The sequence below is a fragment of the Aythya marila genome (assembly GCF_965140915.1).
Source record: "Aythya marila genome assembly, chromosome: 27".
Classification (NCBI taxonomy): Eukaryota; Metazoa; Chordata; class Aves; order Anseriformes; family Anatidae; genus Aythya; species Aythya marila.
In genome coordinates, this window is record NC_139068.1 from 6,137,632 (window position 1) to 6,151,439 (window position 13,808).

The 13,808-nt window shown below is 44.9% G+C and overlaps 2 protein-coding genes across 2 annotated transcripts; one reads left to right on the forward strand and one right to left on the reverse strand.

Moving 5' to 3' along the window:
• Nucleotides 1-206: 206 nt before the first annotated feature.
• HSD11B1L (hydroxysteroid 11-beta dehydrogenase 1 like) lies at nt 207-9,299 on the reverse strand. Its single transcript, XM_082780171.1, has 8 exons — nt 9,273-9,299; nt 7,356-7,529; nt 6,583-6,713; nt 5,451-5,562; nt 3,681-3,772; nt 2,969-3,062; nt 2,217-2,382; nt 207-1,931 (listed from the first exon to the last, which is right to left on the reverse strand). The coding sequence occupies exons 2-8, from the start codon at nt 7,438-7,440 to the stop codon at nt 1,745-1,747; spliced, it is 867 nt and encodes a 288-aa protein (XP_082636297.1). The 5' UTR covers nt 7,441-7,529; nt 9,273-9,299; the 3' UTR covers nt 207-1,744.
• Nucleotides 9,300-9,337: 38 nt separating this feature from the next.
• MICOS13 (mitochondrial contact site and cristae organizing system subunit 13) lies at nt 9,338-12,672 on the forward strand. The gene is made up of 4 exons (XM_082780281.1): nt 9,338-9,436; nt 10,447-10,603; nt 11,339-11,390; nt 12,452-12,672. Exons 1-4 carry the CDS (start codon nt 9,408-9,410, stop codon nt 12,547-12,549), a joined length of 336 nt encoding a protein of 111 aa, XP_082636407.1. The 5' UTR covers nt 9,338-9,407; the 3' UTR covers nt 12,550-12,672.
• The last annotated feature ends 1,136 nt before the right edge of the window (nt 12,673-13,808 follow it).

A 13,808-nucleotide genomic window follows, 5' to 3' on the forward strand; every position in this document is an offset into this window, starting at 1 on the left:
CCGCCGTTCTCTCGCCGCCCCCCGCCCCGCGGGGGTTCAGGCACCGCATCCGCCGGCCTCGGCCCCGCTCCGGGGCCCCCCGCTCCCAGCGCCCCTCTGTTGCCACCGGCGGTGAACCAAAGCAGCTTTCTCAACACCCAAGATTTGGTGTACTAGTAACAGACAATCCGTATCCGAATTAGTAAAGTAGACGAGGAAAAAACCATAAACCTAAGTTTTATTCTAGTTTTAACACCTTTGAAAACACAGGTTAGTAACCAGCCTTGCATGGCTTCCAGACACTGCTATTCCTCCTCTATGGGACAATCGTGAGTAAAGGGGCTAAATAAGAGCTTGGGGACATAAATAAATCTTGGGGACAAAAAGCAGATGGAAAAGACAGAGGGGTGAGGGAAGGAAGAACAGGCTAAAGGATTGAGTCCTTCCAGTGAGGGAATAGGTACGTGGGGATGAAAAAACAAACGCACACTTTGCCCAAATCACTCAGAAAACACTCCCAGCTCCAGATTCACCTGTGTCAACCATGCTGGAGTTTTGCATGCACAGAAGCAAGGACCGGACAATGGGGCTGACTCAGAAAGCCACAGGTTTTTGCACCTCACTGCCTTTGGCTTTGCCACCTTGAGTTCCTTCAAGGGGAAGCATAAGCAGGGAGGAAGGCTGATATGTACCGCTCAGTTTAATATGACTGCAATATAAAACCAGCAAAAGTATTGTTTTCACAACGCCAAACTCTCACAACAGGGTCTTTCTTTCCTCTTCTATTTTTGCTCTGTGCACATCAAATTGTCCTGGCCTGGGAAACACCTTGATACACACCCCCAGAAGCCCTTGGTCCCAGCAGGCTCTGGTCTTGTCACACAGAGTACTGCAAGCTGCATTCTTCCTACATAGAAGAAGAATCATACTTGGTAGGCAGAAGTTGGGGGTGCTGGTAGGGGGTTATTCTGCTTCCCCAACCTGGCTACTGTTCATCAGCAAAAGCAGAATATGGGCATAACAGTTCTGCTTGTCATTCCCAGAGCCATGAAAAGGAAAGAACCCCCACCTTCCTCTCCAAGATATTTGTTCTTTATCCATGCTGGGAAACTGGCTGTGGATGGAGGGAAAGCACTCAGCTGAGTGCTGACTCGTTTTAGCACTCCAAGTACCTGATGAACAATAAGGGAAGGTGAATCCACTCCTGAAATGCAACACCCACAGTAGCACTTCTACATTAGCAAGAGGGGAAAACAACCATATGTGCCTGGTTTGCCGTTCCCAAGCAATGCCCAATAAACCTGCAGAGCCCGCCTCAGCTTTGGTGCCAAACACTGCAGCATCTGTTAGAAAAGGTTGGAAGGGCTCTGAACACTTTGTTCCTGCTGAAGACTGTTGCTTGACCCTTGGCAGAGAATATGAGGCACTAATAACCTTCAGGCATTACAGATGGAGCTGAGGGAAGAACTTGAGGTGGTAAGAGCAGACAGGTGAGGCTGAAGGAAAGAAAATGGGTGGAAAGCTCAGACACAGTGAACAGGGGGAATGGATCTCTGACTACTAGTCAGAAAAATCAGAACTATGACTGATGCAGGATGAAAGGGAGTTCAAGCAGAGTCTTATGAAATGAGCTAAACTTACTTTTCCACCACTGCTGTCTTGCTCCCAACTGATAGTGATGGTTGACCGGAATGCTTAGTGGGACAGGGGTGACTATAATTAGAAGGGGTGTAGTACAGGAGAGGAGACTGAGACTGTGCAGCCTTCAAGGGCTGCTGTAGTTATAGTAACTCTGTAAAACCTGGTTCCGGTGGCAGGGGAACAAAACCCAGAGGCTGCATGTGTACTGCAGCCACCACGGGTAGAAAACCTCCTGCACCTTGGTGGCACCCGCTTGGATGATGGCGAGTGCTGCTTCAGCAGCAGGAGAAGCAGTTAGGTACACTTTACCCCTGGAAAGAATGAATCAAGAATCACTCAAAGCTAGTCCCTGTTGTGGTTTTAACTATGCAGAATGACTACCACACGGTTCTGCATGTTCATGTTCCACGCAGAGGTGGACACACACCCATACGATGTATCCAAGCAGATGTACTCTTCATGTTAGTTTTCAAGCACATCCAAACAGATGCCCACACCATCTTAAATACAGTTGTTTGCACTTCTTTGCATGCTTTCAAGGGATGTGTTCCTGCAGACACTCCCTCGCAGACTCACACCCTCCTCCAAATACATACCTGGTTTTCTCTAATGCCGTATCAGTATCAATCAGGCCCAGGATGCACAGTGTGACAGAGATGTTTCTCTTCTGCATGATGAGTTCATGGCGCAGTGAGCTGAAGAATCCATCCAAAGCAAACTTGGTGGCAGAGTAAGAAGTGGTGAAGGGAGTGGGTATTTTCCCTGGAAAGGAGAAGAAGAGAATGGAAAAGACCAGGAAAGTGGTTGTAGGATGGATGGCGCCCCATTTCATGTAACCACAGGGACTGGGTCACATGGTGGTATATCTGGCCATGGTAGTTCCCAGTCACCCAAGCACAGTAGGTTGCAGGGAAGGACCACAGCTGTGGTGAATGCAGTGCCCTTGAGCAGACACACTGAAGGCTTTTTCCTGCCTTTCCATCCCGTACAGTAGGTACAGCTACTTGGCAGACTGCTATTTAGGCTGGCCAAAGCCAGAAGGCCTTAGAGCAGCAGGAAGGTTTTAATGCTGTGTCAGAAAAGCAGGAAATGGGTCTGGGTGTGAGGGACTGGAGCCAAACAAGTAGATCAGGGTGCATGCTAAGTAAAGAGCAAAATTACAAGGGAATACAAAAAGATGCAACACAGAGAAGGTCTTCCAGAAAGCAAGAAGCCCAGCCAGCCACCATCCTGCTTAATATTAGAAAAAGCACAGCTTGAACATCTGTTGAAGGACACAGAGAAACAGTGTGTGCTGGGAACCATGGTTTTGACAAGAACAGCACTTGTGCCAGTTACAAACACTAACCTGTGAGGGAAGAGACGACCACCAGAGAGCCTTTATTCTTCTCCAGGGTGGGAAGAGCTGCTGTTGTGAGGGCCACATAACTAAAGAAATTCACCTAAAATGATAAAGTAGTCATGGAAGGAGCAAGATTGTTTGGAGAGAAGGTCATCATGAGCCAGAAAGCTAACTCAGTGTTCATATTAAATTGAGCATGGCTTGGATTTGTTATTTCAAACATCAGGAGGAAAGAATCATCTCTGTGAGAACAGGGATAGGTAGTGCATATGTAAACCTTTCAGATTCCAGAAAATGCAATGGAGAAGAGTCAGAATGAAGGTTATTCCTGGGCTATAACATACAAATGTCTTGACAAGAGATAATTATCTGTCCCTGATTTCTCTGTATGTCATTCTTTACTCCACATTGTGCAACTGCCTGTACCTACCATAGCAATTTCTAACAGTTCTGGGCTAATGGGAGATAAGAAGGACAGAATGAAAGAGAGAAGAATTGAAGTTTTTCCCAGACATTCTTCTGCACATATATACACCAGCATAACTAAGCAAAACACCTAGTCCAGTGACAAACCATGTGACTTGACACACAAATGAAATAAAAGGTTTGTTCTAAGCTATTGCCACAGGCTTGAATTTGTCTTTAAGCCTCTTGAAGTTGTCTCAGGAGGTTAGACTCACTCAATTCCAGATGAGCTCTTCCTGCTGGGAATCCTCACCTGCATGAGCCAGCGGGTGTATTCCACATCTCCATTCCACATCTGGAAAGGGGAATTGCCAATGTGGTTTAACACTAGGTAATCCAGTCCCCCTGTGTACAGGAGAAAAAACAGTGAAATAGGGTGGCTGTCCCCAGTCAGTCACTGAGGAACTCAGAAATGCCAGCAGGAGGGCTGAACCAGCCCCTGAGGAGGCTGGAAAATGCTTCAGCATGGAGACATTAAACACGTCCATCTGACAGCAGCTGTGCCTGCTTCTCAAGGGTAGAACTGGAATGAAAGCTCCTTTTCTTTAACAGATGCTTTCTGTAATGATATTTCAGGGTAATGCAGACTTGGAATTTAATTCCAGTGGTGCACTCTATTTTTAAAGTTCTAAGTACAGAGAATTATAACAGAAAAATTAAGATTGGTATGAGAATGCATATGTGTGAAAACACCAGCAGGAATAGCAAAAGGCCTAAGAATTATCATATATTGATGGCTGCTGGATTGGCAGGTCATCCAGATCGCAGCACAATTTAAGACAATTTCTTAAGACACTCACAGCAAGAAAACCAAAAAAATAATGAAGTAATTAAGGCACTCAGGCAATGGACAAACGGACAGTGAGTATAATAGAAAATGTTGCCTAATAACAGCCTTAACCTAATAAGATGGGGTGGAGAGGCGAATGATTATAATCACTCTTACAGGGAAAGAAAGACAATCAAATAGCAGCATGTGATCACCAACCAAAACCCAAAAAACATGATGAGGACTCTACAGCTGGTATTCCTTGTCCTTTTTATCACCAGTAGTAAGCCTGGAGAGGGTACTTGGTCATACACATCTTGTTGCCTGTTAGTACAAAAGAACGAGTGGCTGAGAATCTCTGCGAGTATGAGATGTGTGAATCAGTTAAAATAAGAACCTCCTATGAAGTCTTGGACTCAGCTTTGCTAAAGGAACAGGTCACTGCTTTCAGACCTCCTAGTTTCTGTTTCTCTCAACACAAGACACTATGTCTGCTCAGGGCTGGGTGTGTGCAGCTGGTACCTGCTCATGTATAGCGAATGTATGAGGTACTGTAGCTGTTGCTACGAGGGCATGGTTTCAGCAAAGTACTTTGAGCAAATATTTTTTGCATATTTTTCTCCTCTAGCAAAATACATTTGTATATGCTGCCTGAAGAGTCCTCCTCACGAAAAGCAACTGAAAAGTCAGCCACTCCCAGACTGGTGTTTACAAATGCCACATCCTCTCTTCCTAAACACTCCCCTCAGTGAGGGACATGTGGAAGCTGAAGCAGGAAGCTCCTACTGGAATGTGAGTTATCTGTGTATCTGAGAGCCTGAGAGATGCCAAAGATGAAGCCAGAACAGAATTAAGATCACAATCAGAACTCCTCCTGGGTTCTGGCTTGGTTCTGACCAGGCAAGCAGTGAACATCTGAAAAATTATGACACCTCACCTTTCACAGCTTCCTGAACTTAGGTAAATTACAGAAAGCCACATCTCTTGACTCCAGGGTTATCAAAGAGAAGCCAAGATTGGCAAGGCCAGAGGAGCTGGGATGAGGACTGTTATCAGATTTATTTCCAATCAGTTTCCTCAAACTTGGATGTCAGTATAAAGCAAGATATGGCTTGAGAACTGTAATCCCTGAAGGGTGACCAGGGCAAGGTGTCATCTACACCTTTGCTGAACATAGGAACATGTCATATAAACTGAAACAACCAGCAAAGTTTGTTTCCACTCTTCCGTATCTGCCATTTTTCTTCTGCTTACCCAGTTTTTGGACAGCAAACTGAACCACCTTTTCAGGCTCTGAAGGGGAAGACATATCGGCCGGAACATAAAAGACTTTCTTTGCTCCAAGTGTCAGGCATTTCTCCATCACCTTGAAAAACAACACTCCCCCAGAGATTAAACAAAATGGGGTGGGAGGGGAAAGAACAGAAGGGCACTGTAAGGAGCTTTTTTTCTCCCCACACTACAGTCAGTAACAGTCAATTCTAGACAAAGACACACACTTTAATTCTAAATCTAACACTATTCAGCCTGCAGAGGGCTCATTTTACATCAAGACTTCATCTACCCACTTAAACAGAGGTAACTCTTCGCAAGATGCAGATTCTATAAATCTTGGAAAAGGATCAAGAATCATCCAAAAAGACAATCTTCAGAAGAAGTGTGATGAGTATGTGAAGGTGCGAATGGTACATCTAGCTATCTGCTGAAATAATGCCTGCCAGGCTTTAGGAAGTGTCTTAATGCGTACGATGCTCACTGTCCCTGACCTTCCTTTTGCATCATTTCATAATGCAGAACTTTCCAGGCAAGTCACTTATCCCCACAGTCTGAAAGAGACCTCTCAATTTTGTCTCATTTTATATACTACAGATAAAGGAGTCTCATCTATTTGAGCTGTTCAAACATTATTACAAAGAGTTTGTAGTCTTTAACAAAAAAGATACAAACAGAATTGCTTGGACACTGAAGAGGTACACAGTATCTCATAGGAACCGTAGTTCAGACAACATATATCCATGTTCCCATACAGGCCAAACTCCCTTCTAAATAACATTTTCCTTCTAGATTACCTCTCCCCAGTATGCCTTCTGGTAAGAAAAAGGTATATTGCAGCAGACATGGGCGTATGATAACACAGACAGAGCAACCCATCCAGGTGACAGATAGAATGGTAGAGGACACTAACAGTGAATCAGGCTCAAAATGTACTGCTGATACACTTTTTTTTTTTTTTTTTTTCCAGAAAGTGTTAAAAGTTTCTTACAGTAATTCAGTTGGTGAGTAAAACAGTTGCATTGGAAAATGCCAACATTTGTTTGTGTGTGCATGCATGTGTGTGCAAAAGTCCAAAACCCTCATGTTTTCCCTCAAACAAGGAAGTTCTTACCTTCTGCAGCACAGCTTCCCTCCTAGCAGTCAGAAGAATTTCAGCACCAAATCTGGCATAATGGTATGCCATCTGCTCTCCAATCCCAGCACTGGCTCCAGTCAGGAGAACACGGGCACCAGAAAGGCTCTCTTATTCATGGGAAAGATGAAAAAAAAGGTATAGAAGTAAAGGACGCAGCACAGCAGCTGCCCCTGGCTAATGGCAGAGCTCTAAAGTAGGAAGGTGTGTGTGTGTTCTCAAAAGGCTCAGTGCTTCTCCATAACTAGTAAAGAAGCAGGACTATCCCAAAGAAGCCATGAGATTAACAATGCCTTCTGATGCTAGAGTGAAAATAATCAAGGATCACCTAACCTTTGAAGAATGAGCTACTTTTCCCTTCTGCCAGGTGCCTGTAGCACAAAGCTAGTCATCAGATAACCAGCCATTTCATGTCAAGTAGCGAGCCACCTTGACCTGTTTTGGACTGGGTCACAGGAAAGCTCACCTAGCTCATGAGCCCTGGCACATGGCAGTCAGCTCAGCCTAGCTCTTCTGATATGTAACAGACAGTTCCTTCCTTCATCCTGGCAACCCCAGGTTCGCTATCAGTCACAGAGTAGGAAGCTCAGTCTGACCCACCCTGCTCAGACAGTAGCTGACATGCTACCTGGCTCCACCTCGGGTAAACCATGGGCAGAAAAAGACCACCAATATTTCCAAGTTTGGAAATAGAGTATCTTCTCTTACACATTTTATATTCTAGTTTGGACTGAACCCTGTGGTGAGTCTACCTGGGTTAAAAGTGTCTTTCCAGAAGAAAGCTAGAAGTACAGCTATAATCCCTGTAGCACAAAGCACTTTTCCAAGTGGCCTCATATCCCTCAAAGTTGTAAAGAACGAAGCCTCAAAGCTGAGCACTGCAGCCAAAATACTGTAATCTCCTTCCTCTGATGCTGTCAGCCAACCTGCAAGAGACAAAAGGTTTTGCATGACAAAAAAAAAGGAATTTACATATGTGAGGCACTGTGTGGAACTGAAAGAGACACCTGAGGTGTCTCTCCACTGACAGCCAGTCACCTTTGCTGAGAATGAAAGATGGGAGGGAGATTGACTTTTAACCCTTGAATAAGATGCTGCAAAGTTGCTGTTTCCCCACTGAAGGGAGAGGACACCACAGTCCTGCAAATGGTTTGAATTTGCCCAGGAAATACAAACTTGGTTATGCCAATTTTATGCAGGCATTTGTAAAGACTAAAGGGTTTGGAGCTTAGTTTCTTTAAAAAAGGGAAATAAAGGAAAGACAAAGAAAATACAAAGAAAATACATCTGATTCTAAGAAAGAGGTCTTTTGCTGTCAATTTCCACAGCTCTCTGAACTGAGAGAGCCTCTATACAGTAAGAGTTCTCTCTGTAGAAAGAAAACAAACAAAAACTTGCATCTAATCTTACAGAATGTTTAATTAATGAAAGAATTATTATGCTCATAGCTGAGAATATTCACCACATAAAAACAGTGCTTCAGGATAACTGGCACATCCTATTGCACACTGCAGAAATGAAGCAGCAGACAGGAATAACAGGCTGAAGCCTTGCTACAAGCATTGATGCTGAAGACCCGGATGAACTTCCATGCAAACGGGGTGGGGGTGAAGCCCGGCAAGAGACTGCTTATGGGTGTGACTGCACAGCATGAAAAAATGAAAAACTGCAAACAGGGCAACTGTCATGGGAGGCAGGGATTCTGTGGCAGCACACGGATGTGTCTGGAGGCCTTGAGAGTGGCTGTAACTGTTCCCATCAAAGTCGGTCAACAAAACTCTCTAAGACTCAGAATATTGTGTCCAGTTCTGGGCCCCTCATTTCAAGAAGGACGGGGAACCGCGAGAGAGAGTCCAGCACAGAGTCACGAGGATGATTAAGGGAGCAGAGCATCTCCCTTACGAGGAGAGGCTGAGGGAGTCTCTTTAGCTTGGAGGAGACTGAGGGGTGACCTTATTAATGCTTCTAAATCAGTAAAGTGTGAGTGTCAGGAGGACAGAGCCAGGCTCTTCTGGGTGACAGCCGATGATGAGACAAGGGGCAATGGGTGCAAGCTGGAACATAGGAGGTTCCGCTTAAATATGAGAGGAAACTTTGTCACACTGAGGGTGAGGGAGCACTGGAACAGGCTGCCCAGGGGGCTGTGGAGTCTCCTTCTCCGGAGACATTCAAAACCCACTTGGATGAGTTTCTGTGTGACCTGATACAGGTGCTCCTGCTCTGGCAGGGGGACTGGACTGCGTGATCTTTCAAGGTCCCTTCCAGTCCCTGACATGCTGTGGTTCTGTCATCTCTGTCTTTCTTTCCTTGTTTCAGTTTGGGTGCATGTACTGGGCTCGGCCGTTCACATGCGCGGGGCCCTGTGCGTGCTGTAGGTCCCTCGCCTGCTCTGCTCAGGCTCATCCCCCAGGCCGGGGCTAATCCCGCTCCGGGACAGCTCCGCGCGGCCTCACAGACGAGGCTGGCTCGTTAATTAGCCAGGAAGGCAGCACCGGAGGGACAAACTCCCTGCTCTTCCCTCCATCTAACTAAACACAGCTTCAGTTCGTTCTGTCCTTTCACAAAACTTTTCGCATTGGGCTCTGGTGCTCCCCGGCCCCGGCCCAGGCCCCGGCCCCGGCCCCGGCCCCCCGGCAGCCCCCGGCCCGCGGCTTCCCCCCCCAACTTACGGCGCGGGGACTCAGCCGCAGGCACCACGTGACCCTCCTCGCACCTCCCCTGCCCGCCCCCCGGGGGAGGGGCGGCCCGGCCACGTGCCCGGCTCCCGGCGGCCCCGGGGCCGGCGCCCTGCCCTTGGCGCAGCCATGGCCGCCCGCCTGCTGCCCGCCGCCCGGTGAGTGCCGGCCCGGCCCGGCCCCGGCAGCCGCTGCTCTCGGCAGGAGCCCCGCGGCCGGTCTGAGGCCCTGGGGCGCCGTGTGCTGAGGGGACGCTTTGTGGTCTGCGTGGCCGGCCGGGGCGCGGGGGGAGGCCTGGAAGGGCGCGTTGGGGAGCAAACGGGAAATCCTCGGTGGGGAAGCCCTTCTTCCCCCAAGTACTTGCGGATACGTGGGTTTAAGTATTGATTCTCCTGCCTCTCCCAGTGTCTGTGTCTATCATAAGTTCTGTTGCGTTGCTGCGATCTGGCGAGGTTCTTCCCCTCCTCCCCAGGTGTGCAGTAGCTTTGTATATTTTTATTTTATTTAGAGGAGGTAGCGCTCTTGTCTATGAACCTGGAAAAGTTGCTCTCCTCAGATCTTTCATCAATAATGAAAAAATAAATAAGGGTCAAGTGTTCGCATCTGTTTTGTGGGGTGCCACCACAGCTGTAAAACTGTAGTGTTAGGACAGTATGTGCTCTGCTGGGAAGCTTGAAAAGCCTTGGCCGTGTAGGCTTGGCTAAATGTTACACAGATCGTAATGAGCTAAGTAAGATGTTGGTACCTATCAAATTAATCAGATTACTTATTAACAAGATGGCAAGAACCCCATCATTAACATGCTGAATCCTATTGTCTCTTTTATCAAGGGTCTAAGCCAGTGGTTCTCATACTTAGAAAAGCGGCTCATACTTAGAGATTTTTGATGCTTCCACATGTTTTATTCTTGAAAACTCTTGCTGATAAAAAAGCAAACAATATGCTTTCTCACAGTTGATAGGGACTACTTGGTTTAGGGAAAAAAAAAAAAAGATGATAGCCAGATACTTGTCTGCTGCTTTTTGTCTGAAGTAAGACCTCAGAGGAAAGCATTTGTGACCTTTGGTTTCTTTATTGATCCCCTCCATTTTACAGTCACAACCTGCTGAGAGAGATGCAACAATACTCGTAATATGAACTGAAATGTTGCTGCTTTTGATTCTTTCAGGTTTATCATCAAAGGAAGCTTGGCTGGAGCTGCTGTATATGTGGCATATGATCAGGGGTTGCTGGGCAGCGGTGCAGAAGGTGCTGAAGCCCTCAAAAAAGCTCAAACAGTACTGCCTCCAGCTATCAAAGAATGGACAAGTTACGTAGGCTGGGAGGTAAGGACCATGCAGATAAACACTGTCAGCAAATTGGATGTTCTCTGAATAAGGAGGAGAAAACATTGGGATGATATTCAGATTCAGTGATGTTGGCAGAAGTTTTGCTGTTTAATCTGAATTTCACACTAAGAATTCTTTGAAGAGGATTAGGGGAGAAAATTGTTTGTTGATGTCATTTGAAAGCAGACAAGGTAACTAACCAGCTTATGCAGGGTCAAAGAGGAGAGACTACATGCTTGATCTGGGAGATATTTCAGTATGCTTTTTATTGAAGGATCCTACATACTTTTAAAAAATTAAAGATTCTTCTTCTGATTTGTCAGACTGCTAACAGTCAAGTTGAATTTAAATTGCCTGAAGAAACCCTTGTCTTTAACTAATTATTAGTTTTTAAAATCCTCAGGACAAGCCTTTGCTGAAAGTTGGAAAAGTAGTTGCTTATTATAGTATCCAATATGGGAAATACTTAAGGAGTAAGTAATTAAGTATTTATTTATGGAGGTGATTTTTCAGAGTACTCAAATGTTAAGTACTGCCTTCTGCCTCTACTTTACACTGTAGGAAATAAAAAAGTCTAGGCTTTAGGGCACATGTCTGATGCTTTTTGAGACTTAGAGACAGCAAGCACTGAAATATGTTCGAGATATGAGGACATGAAGCTTTTCCAAGGTGATGTGGCTTTTCTTATAAGTGAAACCTCCAAGTGCTGATATTTTGTCTTTCTCTTTCTAGCTCCCGCCCACTCCAAAAATTGACTTTTCCCCCTCTGATTCCTGGAATAAAGGTAAAATTTTTCGTTAAACTGTGAAAGGGGCAGAGGATCAACAGTGATGCAGCTTATCTCAGTACTGCCATCCTTAAGCGAATTATCGAGAAAGGGATGATTGTGTAGTCTGGTAGAGGGAGCACTGGGTCTTGGACTAGGGATGTGTATTCTGCTTCAGGTTCCACAACTAGCATACTGAGTGACTTTGTGCAGTTCATTTTATCTCATTATCTTAATTTCCAATTGTGAAATCAAGAGGAAAATGTGTGCCCATAAACCTTTTTACCTTTTCTCTCTGGAGGAGCTAATACTTCTTTTACCTACATAGCTTGCTTGCCTACTGGTGGGTACTGCCAGTGCTCCAAGGTACTCTCTTGTATCCCAGAATGTAAGATTGAATGTTTCAGTAAAGTATCGGGGTGGGGGTCTGTGGCTCCAACAATAACTAGACAAAGAGTTTATGGACCAGTAACATGAGGTCATCAGTAGTGGTAATAGTGATCAGGGAAACTAGAGCATAAAAAATAAATCATGGCTTACTCTTGAAAAAGGTGAATCTTTTATGAACTCTTCATATACTAGTGTCTGAGCTCCATTTCTGACTTTTGAGAGGGGATGAGTATTCCTGTAATTACTAGGATTTTAGAGATCATGTTTCAAGTCCAATGCATGTTATAAATACCAAATAATTTATAGTTCCTATGGTGCAGCAAAGTCTTAATTTAACTGTGAGGAAACAGCCCACAAACACTGTGACACACCCAAAATCACATGTGGAGCCTGTGGCAAGACCAGAAGTGAAGTTGAACTTAGATGAGTATCAGTTCCTTGTTTTAACCTTGAAATTGTCTATCCCTTATACTGGTCCTGAAGCTGGAATTTCTCTGTCACATGATACTGAGACAATAAAGCTGCATTTGAACCAAGGATTACTCAGGCCTCAGGTGCTTGAAAGCTTCTCAGAAAAAGCTAGATCTTTATCTCTGTCTTTAAAGAGATCCGTGATGCTAGAATAACATTGGGAATTATGGCTTGAATGATACTCTTCCTGGGAAAATAATTCTCTGCTTTCTTTGCAGGAGTGCAGACAGTCATGTCTGCTTTATCTGTAGCTCCCACCAGGGCCTGTGAATACACTATGGAAGGCTGGAAGTATATGAAGGATCTTGTCAAATGAAAACATTCTCCAGGATTCATGGTTCTCTCTATGATGTGTTCTTCTTGGGATGATATGTAGTCCATCCCTCTAGATGGCAGCTCAGCCATGCAAGGGCTACAATAAAAGACTGTGGAACATCCATTTCTGTTTGGGTTTGTTTTAGCATGCACCTTAATGATTGTGTTGTGCCTTACTAATTAGACACTTCAGCAGAGATCACAGATCAGTTGTACTGAAGTGTTGGCTATATGCTGAGGTACAGCCTCTGCAGCTATGCTCCCAAGAGAGGGACACAGATTGCACCTGATCTTGGCAGTGGAGGCAGCATTTCTCTCACACTGGTGTGCTGACATGGCCACGTTGTTTTTGTCTCTGCTAGTAGCAGACTGAGCCAAGACAAAATAAGGCAGAAAACACAGGGTGTTAACAGAATAGGACAAATGCTTACTCAGATCAGGCAGCAGATTTAAAACACGAGAAGGAAAAGGGGATTTGTAGGGATTTTTTTTCCCTTTTAAAGATCGTTTTATGATGAAACTTTCTGCCCAGGGATTTCAGAGTTGGTTAAGGTATAAAAAGCTTTAAAAAGTGCTTAAGCTAATTCCTAGAGGCTAGATCTGTCAGTGGCTCTTAAACCTAACTGTCTAGGTGTAAGCCAGAGGTCAGTAAACCTTGGAGTGCCACAAACTGGGAGCTTATCACCCAATTCAGTAACAATCGGATTGCTCTGTATGTACTCTATCCTGACATACTTTTCTGTAAGTATCTGCCACTGGAAGGGAAAGAATACTGAGTGGGAAGAGCTTTCTGATCTGACCTGGTCCACATATAATCCTCTTACTACATCTTAATGGCAATGAATATATTCAGTAAACAACTCATCCTTTCACAAAATTGGTGAGTTTTAAGTCAAATGTTTTGCCAAGTCTGGTTTGTGACCTATAGAAATAAAAGTAGATAAGACGGTGTGAATTGGATTCCTTTGCTGAGCATACAGGCTGGATGGCCTTCTTCACCTACAGGATCTTTAAATCAGTTTTGCAGTGGCAGATTGCTCAAACTGCAATGTATTAATTTTGTCGTGCTGGTGTGTATGCTAGTTGATTTTAAAACTTATAAAGCAACACTATTTCAGTGTATTACTGGGAGCTGTCTGCTACTGAAACTGCAAAGGGAGGCCTGTAAGGCATTAGACTCTTTAATCTTTGAAAGAAAATTACATCGTTTAACATATAGCTGAATAAATTAGTTTTCCACAGACTACTGAAACAAAACAA